The sequence below is a fragment of the Pseudorasbora parva genome, chromosome 12, assembly GCF_024679245.1.
Source record: "Pseudorasbora parva isolate DD20220531a chromosome 12, ASM2467924v1, whole genome shotgun sequence".
NCBI lineage: Eukaryota > Metazoa > Chordata > Actinopteri > Cypriniformes > Gobionidae > Pseudorasbora > Pseudorasbora parva.
Window position 1 is genome coordinate 4,470,088 of NC_090183.1, and position 15,796 is coordinate 4,485,883.

The following is a 15,796-nucleotide window of genomic DNA, read 5'->3' on the forward strand; positions in this document are numbered from 1 at the left end:
TTTTGCCAAGTTCACACAGAAACGTTGTTTATTATGTATTTTGGTCTTGTTTAGTGAACAACTAAGGAAAATAATGACATATTTATTAAAGATAATATGCAGCAAGATATATCCATGACCCTTAAAGACATTATTTTTTGGATACTTTCATTCTGACCCCTCTAAAATTCGAAAAAAAAAACAAAAAACAAAACAAAGCTTGCTTTGTTATTGGCTAATTTTATAATTATCACCACCAACAAAGCAATTTTCTTGTTGTTTTGAAAGAATTTAAAATTTAACGTAACACAATTTCATCCTCACAAAATAAGAACATAAGTAAAATAAACAACCTCAATTTGTAATGACTTTAATTTGTAAACTCTCATTAATGAGTAAATTAATATATTTATGGTCTTTTTTCTATCTTCTCCTATTTTTACTTTGGTCTTTTTTTTAACAAATCATTGTGAACTTGTTTTTCTCCTGTATGTTCAGATGACATTGAACATACTGTGGAGACATTTTGTATATTGCATAAAAAAGTTGTTTATTATTAAATGTTACTAATTGTTTTAGAACGTTATGAGAACGTGTTCCAAAAATGTTTGAAGAATTCCAAAATGGAATGTTCATTTGCGTTACCCAGAAGAAAAACATTTTAAAACAATTTGAGCATTCAGAGAACATGCAGAAATATAACAGGAATGTTAGCAAAATGTTCTTAAAATATTATAAATAAATATAATAAAATAATTGTTCCGTTCTGCATTCAGTTGCTTTAAATGTGTGAACGGCTCCTTTACATAATCTGAAAAAGTTTATGGATTTTGTCTTAGTAATGAAGTTTGGAAAATGACTCATTTCAGCACTACAGATATGGAATATATATATAGCATAAATATTGCAAATCTTGATAACACCCCATTTCTATATGACAGCATTCATCAATGCAGTAAATAGCAATCATGAATATTACAGTAATCCAAGTTAAAATAGAAATAAGTTATTTGGTAGGTTACTGACTGATGTTAATATACAAGACCTTACTGTACCCAAATGTCCAACCTATTGTATTGAACACTACACACATGATTTGTCTATAGTATAAATTTGTTATTTTTAACACATTATTTTATTCTGTAAACATATTATTGACATTTATCACAGAACACACATTGATACTGTGATTCCTTAATTTCAATTAAAAAAAAGATTAGGAAGATGTTCAAGATATTAACAGTTAGCTAAAAACAGTTTCCCATTCCATACAACAATATGTAAAACCTATTAAATACATTTTAATAATAAACTTGCAGTAAACTTACAACTGGTGCATGTGCAAAACAATAAAAGAATAAAAGTAGCATAAAGAAAATAATAATAAATAAAAATAATAGATTTTATTTATAATGCACTTTTCATTCCGAAGAATCTCAAAGTGCAACAAGGGGGGGGGGGGGATAACAACAAAAAATGAATAACAAGTAAAAATATAGAATACTACAAACAATCAACCAACACAGAAAACAGAACAGAAACAGAGCTGATGGTGAACAGAAACAGAGCTGATGGTGAACAGAAAACAGCTGATGGTGAACAGAAACAGAGCTGATGGTGGACAGAGACAGAGCTGATGGTGAACAGAAACAGAGCTGATGGTGAACAGAAACAGAGCTGATGGTGAACAGAAACAGAGCTGATGGTGAACAGAAACAGAGCTGATGGTGAACAGAAACAGAGCTGATGGTGAACAGAAAACAGCTGATGGTGAACAGAAACAGAGCTGATGGTGGACAGAGACAGAGCTGATGGTGAACAGAAACAGAGCTGATGGTGAACAGAAACAGAGCTGATGGTGAACAGAAACAGAGCTGATGGTGAACAGAAACAGAGCTGATGGTGAACAGAAACAGAGCTGATGGTGAACAGAAACAGAGCTGATGGTGGACAGAAACAGAGCTGATGGTGAACAGAAACAGAGCTGATGGCGAACAGAAAACAGCTGATGGTGAACAGAAACAGAGCTGATGGTGGACAGAAACAGAGCTGATGGTGAACAGAAACAGAGCTGATGGTGAACAGAAACAGAGCTGATGGTGAACAGAAACAGAGCTGATGGTGAACAGAAACAGAGCTGATGGTGAACAGAAACAGAGCTGATGGTGGACAGAGACAGAGCTGATGGTGAACAGAAACAGAGCTGATGGTGAACAGAAACAGAGCTGATGGTGAACAGAAACAGAGCTGATGGTGAACAGAAACAGAGCTGATGGTGAACAGAAACAGAGCTGATGGTGGACAGAGACAGAGCTGATGGTGAACAGAAACAGAGCTGATGGTGGACAGAAAACAGCTGATGGTGGAAGTCTCTGTTAGCTCCGCAGCACACTGTGGTCCACTCCATGTTTCAGATTTCTCCCAGCGGCAGTGTCCCGATGACATCGCCGAGGCACGACAGCTGAAGACCAGATGATGGGTCTTCTTCATGATGATTCAAACGATGGGGATCGCTGCAGCACCATGCAGGAGGCAGAACATTCCTCCGGGCACTTCTGTGGACACACCGGGGCCGGCGCAGATGTCGCTCCACGGTCGCAATGCAGGACGGAACAGCGGCGCAGCCGAGAAGCAGAACATCCCAACATCATGCCGGACGCCGCCGACGAGAGCCCGGATGACGCTAGCCCGGTGCAAACTTCAGCCACCATGCAGCTTAAGCCCAAGGGAGACCACCAGTGAGCACCCGCAGCGAGAAACATCAAATGTCCTCCAAACCAGAAACCAACCGCAGCAATTCAAACGTAAACATTAGAGAAGCGGTTGAAAACGGCGAAACGACGAACGTCCTCTCAGTGGCTGCCAGCAATCAGCAACAGTCCCAATTGTAGCTCTGACTGTTAGACTAGTCACAAACATAAGGAAATAAAATAAAATCTAAATCTAATAGTACATTAACATGATTTGTTGTGGGTGGAGAAGCGGCGAACAGACAACGCCAGCGTCCTCTCCCCCACGTTGCCTAGCAACAAAAAAATGTATGTTAAACTAAAAGAATTAGCTGCTTATTACAGAAATTATGGCATAAAATAATTTTTTTAATGAGATGAAAGATTAGATTAGTAAAGTACCTTAGGCATATTCAAAGCATCAAATAATCAGTATTGTCTAATGAAAGTATGCTGTTCGATCACATTTCAGCAGCCCGGTTGCAACAAAACCCAAACGCTCAGTGATATGTTGCAACCGGATCCAACAGGCCTTAAATAAATCCTGAGATAACATACATTTCACATAGAAAATTGTGCAAAATACTTATTAAACCTCCGTCAAACACACATAAATAAATATTAGTACAATAACAAAAAGTAAGGAACTGTGTGTGAATGTCAGAATCAAAAAATGAAGACAAAAAAAACTTAAACAGGAAGAATTAAATATTAAGAACGTTTTTTTAAAGGCCACCTAGAAAAACAGGGAAAGTGGTTGTGCAGCAAGTTTGGACGGGTCACAAATAATCTTCATATTTTCCAAATGATCAACTTTCTGCAGAAACATACAAATATGGACTGTAGGAACATCTCCCAATCCTCCTTTCCTCCCTGAGCTTCATTCATCCCTCTTCTTTCCTGAGATCTGTTGCTCGGGTTCGCGCTCTACGCCACGGATCCAGTCCAGAGCTGCCGTCATGGTCCCGTCGCCGCTCTGGTGGGAGAAGCAGAGGAACGTGGCCCAGATGAACCCGCAGCAGCCGGTGAACACCGTGCGGAGCAGCGGAGGAACCAGGGCGAAGTTCAGGAACTATGAGCCGTGAAGAGCACAACATGTGAGAACACACACAAACTGTCCTTACTCTTAGAGAACAAGGCACAAAAGCTGTCACCAGGGCAATTACCTTTTTAAAAAGTACTTTTGTACCCTACTTTCCCCTGAAGGGGTATGCATGAATAGACATTGAGAAGGACGAGTCCTCATAAAAAACTGAATAAAAAAGCCCCCAAATATTTGATATTCTTGATGCTGCTCTCCATTACCCAGCGCGTTGTTTGTTGTTAGAATGACCAAATGGTTTAAAAGTTACAATTTTAGGCTGCTCTGCCTCATTGGTCTAAAAGTGCTTGTCAATGTCAAAATGGCCAATCAAATCAAAGAAGGTGGGGCTTACATTCACAGAAGATGAGAGCAAAAGTTATTCATAATATGACGAGGAAAGAAACATTTTTTTTCCACAAATGGACGGACATATTAATAAGAATGTATGCATTTAAACAAACAAAACAAACAGCTTAAATTGATTACTTCACAACTACAATTAGACCCCAAAATATTCATTTTTCTTTATTCCCTTAAATCCATTTGAATCTTTTGATTATTAAAGACCTCCTTTCCCCATAAAACCTTGTTCTTGCCTTGCATATAAGCACCTAAAAGAATAGTTCAACCCAAAATGAAAATGACATGATCTCATAATTTACTCCCTCTCAAGCCATATGACTTACTTCTTTTAGCCAAATACAATCGGAATTATATATATAAAAAATATCCTGGCTCTTCCAAGCTTTATAATAGAAGTGAATGGTAACTTGGATTTTGAAGCTCATAAATAAGTGCATCCACCCATCATAGAAGTAACCCATACAGCTCCAGGGGGTTAATAAAGGGCTTCTGAAGCAAAAACATACGTTTTTGTAAAATGTTTATAACTTTTTAAACTATAATCACTGCTTCCTGTAACAGCCGTATGTGAGTTCTGGTGGAAAAGTGACCTCTGACCTGTCACATGATGTATTGATAAACATGTAAGCACAGAGGATAGAGCAAAACAAAACACTGGTCATGAATTAGTCAAAAAATACGGAGCCCTGCACATGACATGCAAGAAAAAAAAGGTAAATCGTGCAAACGATTTAAGGCTGGAATACACTACCCGATTTTTGCCCCGATTTCCCCCGATTTAGAATCTGAACAAGTTGACGCTAGTTGACAAAAGTCAGAGCCAGTCTGCAGATTTGAGCCGACAGATTCCATGAAAAATCGCATACTATATCATGGCCATAGACTCCGATTTTTTAGCTTCAGATTTTGATTCCATCCTGTCAGTTTGATATTTTGAGCCGATTTTAGAACACACGACACATCGCTACTGAAACCGGAAATCACTGACTACAAGCCAACGATAATCAACAAACAAGAAATGAAGACCAGCAGGATCACAAAGTGGAACTCCACCACGGAAGAAAAACGTATTCAGCTGTGGCAGGAGCGCGAGTGTCTCTATAATGTGGATGACAACTGTTACTGGTAGTAGAAAAAGAAAAAAGCAGATTTTATGTCATTTTGACACGAATACATATTAATAAATGACATGCTCATGTTTGAAAGTCTGTAGGTTAAAATAAATGCAGATATAGGCCTAATTGTAATAATAAAAAACAACATAATATCGATTTTGCCTGCAAGCGTGGCGTTTCTGTTGCGTGTCAGCCGCGGGGCTGCTGCCTGCCGTTTTCTCTGGGTGTGTCTCAATCAGCTCCCTAGTTCACTAGTCAGGGCACTGATCAGGGAGTCAGCCCATTGACTTATGTCCTGATCAGTGCCCTGACTAGTGAACTAGGGAGCTGATTGAGACGCAGCGTCTGTCTTTGCACACCAGAAGCGTGTCTGACGCGCCGCCCGCTGCTGTACATTTACAGGGAAGCCATATACTTCATGTTAAATAATACATTGCCTATTGATACAGCAAAGACAAATAATAATACTAATAATATTTCGCAAACCAAATTCTGAGGCAAACATTTGTCTTAATTTATTCATTGTCACCTACCATTAGCCTACGGGTTTTACATTAACGCTTTCCCGGGATAACGTTACGTGTTTAAACGTGATCAAAGCGCATCAATAGCTGCAAAATTGTAGGCCTATTACAATAAATGTTAACAGATTATTTAAAAACGTAAACAAGGTCGCGTTACTCTATGCTCACGCATCTTGTCTGTGTGAGATTTGTGTAGGAATCAAAACGGCAAAACTATTGTATAAGTAACTTCAATATTGTCAACGAAAGTAGTTCCAAACAAAGCCACACCAGAGCATGTGTGCTTCTTCGAACAACAGTGTTTCTTTAATGAAAAACTCAGTGTTATAAATAAATAAATTATTTAATTATCTATTTATTCATGAATCCGAAGCTGTCCTCTATACATGTGTTGCAAAAAAAAACAAAAAAAAAAACAATAAACGAACAGAACACGCTTACAGATTAGACTCAATATTTTGACTCATCAGCACAGAAAAACACTTCCTCTAACTCCCGCTGTAATCTGACCATTACTGGCCACGTCTAGTGCGTTTTGGCTTTTTTTGATGACTTTTTGCTCAGCGCACAGATAGTCGCTTTAAAAATGACCGCGCTCATCTCCTGATCATCTCATGCTTGTTGTTATGTCTGTCATGCGTGCGTCTCCTAGCAACCAGGCGCTTGTTTCAGTTTGTGTTCCAGACGTTTTTAAAGTCTGGTAGTGTATGATGCCCAGCTTTTCTCTGTAACCATTTACAAAGTCGGCAAGTGTATGATGCCTAGTGTTTTTGAAATCTGTTCAGATTTAAAAAATCGTGTAGTGTGTTCCAGCCTTTAGTAAATCGAGGGAACAAATTAGTTAAACGTGCGCACGATTTATAAATCGAGGGAACGAAATGGTAAATCGTGCGCATGATTTAGACTACTCGTTTTTTACTGCATGACGTGTGCGGGGCTCTGTAAAAAACAAGGATTTTTAAAAAGAAATGTTGGAGGAGCTTGAGTTTGTTGCCCAGCCATATTTGTTTGTACTCGAGGACATGATTATGTATGTCTGTGAATTTGGGGGTGGAGCTATCAAGATAGATCCTTTTGGGGCGGTGTGTGTTTGTTTTGGTGATTACAAATGTCTCAGAAATCGCTTACTGCACCTTTAAAAGTGAGAAAGTGGTGTGTGACTCTGATTACCTGCATAAACGGCCAGTACATCAGCCCGGTCTGCAAGAAACAAACACAAGTTGAAATCTGAAGTGTGACAGTCTGATAGATTGTAAATCTGAGATTTTCCAGCAAAACACTAGATCCATAATGACACTTGACTGCTCCTCCTATCTGGAGAGGCGGTTCAGACTCACCTTGTACGTGTTGAGGAACTTCTCCTTCCAGTCCAGCAGGATCTCATCTCTGCCCTCCATAAAGCTCACACCTGCTCAGTGACATCACAAACACACATCTCATGTCAACCTGCCGCGCGCGCATCTTCAGGTCTGAAAGTCACCTGTGCTCACCTGTGTAAAATGCGCTGATGGCGAGCGGCGCGGCGACCGTCTGGTCCAGCAGGAGCTTCTGCAGCACCGTTCGCAGCGCGTTACCGGGGAAGCGTCGCTCCAGGAAGCGCATCCAAAAGAAATTGAAGTTGCCATGAAAAGTGAACGCAACCACGGCGACGTTTCTGGTATGAGACCAGTCCACTTGTTCTTTCCGCGAGAAGCGCTGGTGGACGAAATCTCCGCCTGCGAACAGGCACCCGTACAGGGTCACATTGGTCGCCCAAGGGAAGCGTCTGATGGGCGTTAACAACGCGTCGCGCATCTCAGCTGCGTCCTGTCATGAATAACAACAATGATTCACGAACAGTAGAGATTAAATGTGGATAGATATAGTTATAACAAGAAAAACTCTAATGTACAGTTGGTGTTTGACAGTCTTCAGTTGGTAGGGCAACCGAGACGCGCATGCGTAGAACCACCATATCGCCCCGCCCATTGAACCGAAAGGGAGTAATTCGGGCTACACAATCCTTCTTTTTTTGTTTATTGTACAACACAAGACTGAGAACATCCAAATACACAAGCACCAGTATGAACATTAACTAGCTAGGAGCAAGAATCAAGACAAATGATTAGAAGACATAGAAAAGAATACACTATTTTTACATAAAGGGACAGTTAGACATTTTTAATAAATACACGAATAAACACTTCACTGAAAAGGTGGGCTTTACCATCAAACACTTGTTTATTTATTCTACTTTAAATAGACGAAGTTCTATTTCGAACTTAACATTAAATCTTTTTTTTTTTTTTTTGCATGTGAGTGAGTTTGTTTTCCTTGAGTTTTGATAGTTGAATTTGAATTAATTTTATATTGGTGTAATAATGGTGTATTTATATAATAACAAACACGAACTGTTACACGATATGTCATGTAACAGTGTTTTCTGCCCCCCCCCCCCCCATTAATAGTACTATTACTAAATATTTATTGATTTGCATTTCACGTGGCTTATTTGGAGGTGTGTGTGTGTGTGCGCGCGTGTGTTTTGCTGATAATTTACAGGTATGAATCATATTCACGAGACGTCAATGTTCTGATGAAACATTTAATAAAACATCCTCTGCACGCTACATGGCCGAACTCATTCGTGTGTCCCGTCATGCCCCGGTGCATTGTGGTTGCTGTCAGGGGCGCATGCGCACAGCGGAGCTCCATCTTTCCATCCCGAGCGCAGAAGAGCAGCGGATGTGTTGATGCTTTTGGTCGTTTTGTTTTTATTTTTAAACGCCCAGAGTCGATGAGAAACAAACCCGAGCGGACTCTTTTTCCGTTATTATCCTCATGGGAGCTTCCAGCCGACAGAAATGCGGCGTGTGGCGGGTGTTATGAGGTAGATTGAGCCGCTGCTGCTGCGCTTCGGCCGCGGCGACACATTTGAGTGTAACGTTAAATCCGCTGCAAGAGTGTTTCCGGCCCGCACGCGAGCAGGTACGTACGTGCGGTTCGTGAGTTTTTTTGTACGTGTGATTGTGTGTTTGCTGCGCGTATGTTGTTTAGGTTAGCAGTTAGCTGTGTGTGTATGTGTGTGTGTATATATGTCTGTATGTGTGTGCGCGTGTGCGCTCGCCCGGATTCACCCGCAGCCATAATGAGCCCAGAGCTCCATCCCGAACCGAACCGAACAGAAGCGCCTGTGCTGGACTTCGATCTGACCTCTGTTACCGAGTCTAATGTGCTTCGCCTTCATCTCTGACTAGCTTTAGCTGTGGGCCAGATGCTCATTTGTCTGTACTGGGTTAGTGTTGTCATTATTAAATGCAGAAATAAGTGGTTGTAAATGTGCTGTTTGTCGTTATACAAACATACAAGTGTTTGAGTAGGACATTTACTGTTTCATCTGTCAGTTTTATCAATCATCATCAAGAGAAAATCAGTCTGATCACATCTGAAACACATTATTTTACTGTCAGTACAACTGTCACTCATATATCAGTGTGAATACAGTGATTTACACACTAGTTACAGCTATCAATCGATGGATAAATCTGACAGCCAAGATGGGAATACTCTTATGTCATGTTAATGACAGGTAGGCAGCACCACACACACACACACACACACACACACACAGACCTGGTCTCATACAACACTCATGTAGTGATCAAGGCGTTCTGTGTCTCTGTCATGCATATTGTCGTGTGAATATTTTTCTGTGGTTAGTGAGCTGATTATTGCCATTTCTGATGTTGTTTTGTCAGCACACATTGCAGTCAATGACCTCTGACCTTTTTAAGGTCACTGCAGGTCAGAACAGCTGGACTCTGTAGGTCCTTCCCAATTTGCATACTTGTGCAGTGTGCACTATTATATGCCATTTTGTAGTATAGTGTGAGTAGTGAAAAAGTGCACTTAAAATACCCAGATGATGCACTTTATTAACCCAAAAGCAAAGTGTGGAAGCTTCATGCACATAACTCCGCAGCTGTACTTGCGGAGTTAATGATCGATGCTGAATGACAAAATAACATTATATAATTCATAAAGTTGAGTACACAGTGCATAGTATAGTGCATCATTTGGGACACAATTGTGTGGATGATCACATTTTCATCTCTGGTGTTGTCATTCAGTTACAGTGTAGTTTTGTGCAGATTAGCACCTGATGGCTCGTGTAAAGGGTTTAAGTTTTGTCAGAATCTTCTCTGAAAGCATGTGTGCAGCTTCTGCAGGTGAGAGGTGTGGCTGTCATTGTCCTGTGTGTGTGTGTGCTGCTCATTCAGACCTGTAGTGAGTCAGCAACACAGTGACACACAGAGCTGCTCGTCTTCTCATGAATGTGTTTGTCTTCTCTGTAAGTCCAGCGTCGAGGTTTGTGTGATCTGGATTCAGACCTGTTCACACTGATGATTGTTCAGGAGTGAATTCAGATCTCTTACCCTCACCTACGCCAACTCAGAATGCCCAGGATTCAATCTGCCTCTTGTTTGCACTTCAGAACAGAAAAACGTAGGCTACGTTCACACTGCAAGTCTTAGGCTCAATTCAGGTTTTTTTGCACTGATTGTTTTGTATAGCTGTTCACTTGGGCTGCACGATTAATCGCAATTAACCTGAAATTGTGCTTAAACCGATTTGGCTTTTTGTGATTATGAAACGGCAAAGGCAGCAATTATATTTTATGCGCAGCTTGTCAGTGAAGCACAGCTCTGTGATCAGTTGTAAATGATGCTCCATCTGAAAGCACTGCGTGTTGAGTCGCTTATAACATGCATTTGAAAAAGCAACATTCATTAAATATCTTTACAATCATGAGAAGCATTTATGAACCTCTTGTCCAACAAAAGACATTGTGACAATGACAATATGACAATTCATAATGACAATTAAGCATCCTTCTGTATTATTTCATATAGCCTTTATCACTTTATAGATTATACAATGTATGTCCATTAGCATTGAAGTATATATACTTTATTGTCATGAAATACCCCAGAAGGCTTGAAGAACTCAGATAAACCATATATTGTTGTAGTCGTATGTTTCTTAGTCATGTGTAATCAATCAGAGCGTTTCAATCTTTTGTTTATTCAGCTACAGTGATAGTATGATGCCCATAGGGATTTCCCGGAATGATGTGCATTATCATTAGCCTGATGTGGTCATACTCAATTCTAGTCAGAATATGAGTCTGAAACTGCTCCATTGGGCTGTGATTATGGGGCGTGTTTCAACCGAACCAGGAAAGACCTCAATTGGATAGACCTACAACCAATCAGAGCAACGAAGCGATGTCAACAGAGCTCAACTGCACTGTGTTGCCAAGTCCGCGTTTTTTTTCCACAGGTTGTTTTCTATGTCCGCGGGTTGAAGCGACTATTATGTGATATATAGATCCATGAGTGCAAATTTTAGCAGGCAACCTTGCCAAAATAACACATTTTACCCCCCAAACGCCATTTTTCCCCCCGAGAACCCCCGAGAAGCTATTGTTTAGGGCTGGTATTTGGTGGGTTTTGTTGTAAAAACTTGGTAACCCTGTCTGCACACGTGCTGGAATAAACGATCTTTGCCGGCGTTGTAAAAAAATAAAAGAATTTAATGATACAGAGTACTTACATGATCATCATTTCTGAGAGAAATTGTGAAAGTGAATGCATATACAAACAAGCTCTCCGTTTAAGATTTGAACAAATATAATCCAAGCCCCTTTGATGACGTGATGATTACGTTACTGTTGATCATCTGTCCGCCATCGTCTAAAGCTCGCCCTGATGATTTCATTGGTCCAAACAGTTTCTGTTCGGAGATAATTACTCCTCTATGGAGCGAGGCCAGACCGAACTGCCCGAGCTAAAATGTTTGTGGGTGGGGCTACGTTCGGCTGGCATCCAGGCTACATTATCATACTTCTGCAGGTCATATTTGGATTTTCTGCCTCTGGCTTTCAGAAGGTAATTCTACAAATGGTCAAATCTCTAATTCTAACCCAAAAGTAAAATATGCATGGCCGCAGGATTCATAGCGCTGCGGAGTAAAGTAAGTGTTTTCAATTAATTCCTGTAGAAGTTGAGCTTCCATAGTTATGAAGTAAAAACATGCCAGTGGACATGCACCGTGAATGACAGTGTGGCCATACATGCGTGCGCTTTTTATCAGGAAAAACTTTTAAAGGGGGGGTGAAATGCTGTTTCATGCATACTGAGCTTTTTACACTGTTAAAGACTTGGATTCCCATCCTAAACATAGACAATGTTAAAAATACTCCTTCCGGTTTCTCACAAGTTTCGGAGAGTTTTTTTTGAGTATGGGTCCACTTGACGTTAATAGAGCAGAAGGTCCTTGTATGGGCCGTACGGGCTCTTCTCCCGGTAGGGTGCGCGCGCGTCACTAGAGCGAGAGAGAGGAAATGCACGCCGTAAACACTGCTCTCAACTGCAGATCCAGTCCTCCGTGAACACTTATGTCGCGCGCCGCGCTCCACTTTATTCCTATGGGTGACGTCGAGCGACTTCAACGCTTCAGCACAGCATTCCGGGAAGGCAGCGCTACATTTGAACCGATTTGAACGGAGAAATTACGGGACGCTTCAAAGCATCGCTTCAGTCGCGTCTCAAAGTGGATTTCCACGCCACTGCTGTCACAGGACTTCAACAAATCATACCAAAGAAGTGTGTTTTTGACGGAGCGGTCCCAGCGATAAAGGTTCGGTCCTGCTTTGGAAGCAGCCGGTGAGTAAAACTGCTTCAAATGTCTCTGCTGTTGGCTATCGTCGCGTGAGTTAACATCAGTAAACGACACGATCGCGTGCTTCGTCATTCAAATGCGCTAACGGTTACTCCATTGTTGTTCTGTATAACGTTACACTAGTCTGACGTGCAAAACCGTTTTGCTTGCTACTGCTAAGGTCTAGTCGCATACAATAGTCCATAAACTGAATCATGTCCTCATAAACTGCTTGTAAAGACACAGAAATGTTGACAGGCCCCTAAATACAGTACATACCACAGAGACGGACGTCCTGAAGTTGCCGTTTCTCCTGTTCAATTTATTTCTGCCTCAGATTTGATTGTGGATCATTATCTGTATTAGCTGAGATAGCGATGGGTTTCTCCACGCTTGAGGACGTCACCGCTTTGCGCATTCGTCATTCTTTAGCTCCGCCCACACGATACGCCTCCAGGCGCTCGGTTTTTTTCCGCCTATATTGAAGGTACAGCCTATATTTCTTTTATAAATATGATAAAACTAAAGACTTTTCGGAGATATGAAGGATGCAATACTACTCTATAGGTACTCAAGATTGACATGAGATTGACTGAAACTGTTTCACCCCCCCCCCCCCCCCCCCCCTTAAGGATTTATTTATGGATCGAGAATTTTTTTTAGCACAAGTACATTTAAAAAATATTTGTACATGTTTGTTTTTATTATATTGTAATTATGCTGTTAAATGTTTAATATGTATCTACCATGTAATAGCCAGTGATGCTGATACGACAATTAACTTAAATATTACTACTACATGCGTGCGGCTGTACACTTTTTTTTTAGTTTTAGAATTAACGGCAATTCTGTGGTGGGTTCACCGTGGTCCAATTCAAGGCTTATTGCAAACGACCTTTTGTCCAAAACATCATCAAATGTGTGGTGTCATCACGATTATTTTACTGTTCCCGATCACATCAGAGCAATCAAAATCCCAAATCATAAATATCAAACATGTTTTATACTTCCGACTCTTGATCGGGCTGCCTCTGACATAATACCCGCGATAGTCAATGAGAGCAAGCAATAGCTGAAACTTGTCAGCCACAAACATGCCATGAAAGTGGAGTATTGAAAAAAATTATATTCTTATAATCTTTTTTCTCTTTGTTTTTAACACGACTCACGCTAGGAGAACCAGCTGACGTCGTCAATCAGTGTTATTAATCGACAGTTGTGTGGTCTCGCTTTTCTAGACAAAGTGTTATCTTTTTGTAGTACATGCATCCCATCATGTTTAACTGCCCTGTCAATCATTGTCAGATTCGTCACAGTTAAAATCCTCCACATTCAGTTTAATTTTCTACCATATCAGAGAAATGTAGGCTAGTAGCACGTTGCTTTGCCATGTGTGGGTCGTTAATGCAGAGACTCTCCTTGTGTGTTTGCAGTTTAAATATAATGACGAATTTAAAATTCAATGGCCAAACGTGTCATTACAAAAGTTCACAATACTGCTGCAGGTTAAATATAATGTGGATAGCACTGAATAAATATATTTGTGTCAGGTTAAATACTGATAATTGATCACTCAAACCTTTATCTAAACCTCTCTACTTAACCGTCGCCATCCGTCATGTTTGTAGTTTTTTAACACATTTTATCTGTGTTTGTAGTTCTAATTGAATCCTTGTCCAATGGGTTGTGGGCAATATCAAACGTAATGTTTATTTAGTGACCTGAAAATCATCCAAGATTTTTAACATGACCTTTCTCTTTGTGAGCCACGTTCAAATGCTGTTCTGAAATCAACAGAGCGTCATGCTAATGCCTTTACATTATAAAGGTCTACTGTACATTTTTATATTTCATCTTTCATATAGGTGGTGCAAATCTGTCCTGACCAATCAAAGCTCACCTATCAATTTTTATGTGACTCAGTAGAGTTCAAAAGATAGGGGTCGGTAAAATGTAAGTTATTCTTGTAATTAAAGCAGAATTCGAAGCATCATTACTAGGACTGTCACGATAACAAATTTTGTTAGACGATAAATCGGCCAAGAAATGATTGCGATAAACGATAATAAAACACAATAAAACCATATCCAATAAATAGAATGGATGAAAACGGCAATGGATAATTGTGTTTTAGGTGCATATTAGGGGAGGCATGGTTCACAAAACCCACGGTTCGGTTCTTATCACAGTTTTAGGGTCATGGTTTTCAGTTCTGTACGGTTCTTGTCATTGGTTTTGTCTTTTAATCGTTAACACTCCAAAAAAATTACTTCAGCATATGATAAGCTTACTTATCCACACTTTAGGCAGTATTAAAAAAAATTGTATATATATATATATATATATATATATATCATTTAATCATGCACAAACTGAACTTGACCATCTCTGAGGAAAGCTAGATGAGATTTTGATACAGCAAGAGAAAAGACATTGATTGCAAAAAAAAGGATATTGTGTATTGCTATCTCTACAGAAATGATGTGCCTTTTTAGCACATATAACTGACCAAAGTTCACAACCAAAGAAGCGCGAGTTCATGCGAATCTGGCCGAGCATGACGTCTCTCATCACCTAGCTGAGCGTTGAGTATAAACCATTGGTAAAACCTCCCCAAAAGGATGAGGCTTATGCACAGTCAGCGAAAGAGATGAGAAAAACAAACAAGCATGCAAATGGAAATTATCGCGGCCGGAAAAATTATCGAGCTCATTTTTTTTATTGTGCAATTTAATTGATTTATCGTGCGATTAATTGATTTATTGACTATCGCGACAGGCCTAATCATTACTCCAGTCTTAAAGATGTGATGAACTGAGAAATCAACTTTCCCTTGAGCTTTTGATGTATAAAAGGTCATGTAATATAAGAATATTATGCAAGTTTCAGAGCTGAAAACTTCCTTTTTAGTTCAAGAAAAGATTTTATTGACAGCTGGCTCAGCAAAAGATCGATCTTTGAACGTGACGTCAGAGTTCAGTGAAACGCCGCCTTAAGCAAAGAAGACGTACGCCTAATTCTGTACCCCCGCCCACCGATTCATGCCTGGCATAGATAAATAACAGACCTACGTGGAGCTAAACCGGCTCGAACTTCCAAGCAATAAAGCTTATGGCTTATTTCAAACATGCCATGAGCTTCCTTCAGATTCCAAAATGCATGGTTGAACATTTTTTAATGATCCAGCTCACTTGGGGAAGACATTGCATTTGTTTGCTTTATTTCACCGGATTCATTTGTAAACGAGACTGGATTTGCAGACAGGATGAGATTTAAAAAACAATGCTGTGGCTTCTGGAT

The 15,796-nt window shown here is 40.1% G+C and overlaps 2 protein-coding genes across 3 annotated transcripts in view; one reads left to right on the forward strand and one right to left on the reverse strand.

Annotated features, from left to right (window-relative positions):
• Positions 1 to 3,430: 3,430 nt before the first annotated feature.
• LOC137093862 (mpv17-like protein) lies at positions 3,431 to 7,748 on the reverse strand. The gene is made up of 5 exons (XM_067458831.1): positions 7,686 to 7,748; positions 7,285 to 7,600; positions 7,132 to 7,202; positions 6,965 to 6,994; positions 3,431 to 3,780 (listed from the first exon to the last, which is right to left on the reverse strand). The coding sequence occupies exons 1-5, from the start codon at positions 7,746 to 7,748 to the stop codon at positions 3,589 to 3,591; spliced, it is 672 nt and encodes a 223-aa protein (XP_067314932.1). The 3' UTR covers positions 3,431 to 3,588.
• A 709-nt stretch (positions 7,749 to 8,457) lies between these two features.
• The window catches only part of LOC137093861 (methyl-CpG-binding domain protein 5-like), a 31,864-nt gene continuing 24,525 nt past the window's right edge, over positions 8,458 to 15,796 (forward strand). The window contains exon 1 of one of the 2 annotated variants that reach the window (XM_067458829.1): positions 8,458 to 8,761. The gene's annotated coding sequence lies outside the window, so the exon portion shown is untranslated. The remainder of the gene's footprint in view (positions 8,762 to 15,796) is intronic. The other variant, XM_067458830.1, reaches the window with a different exon arrangement.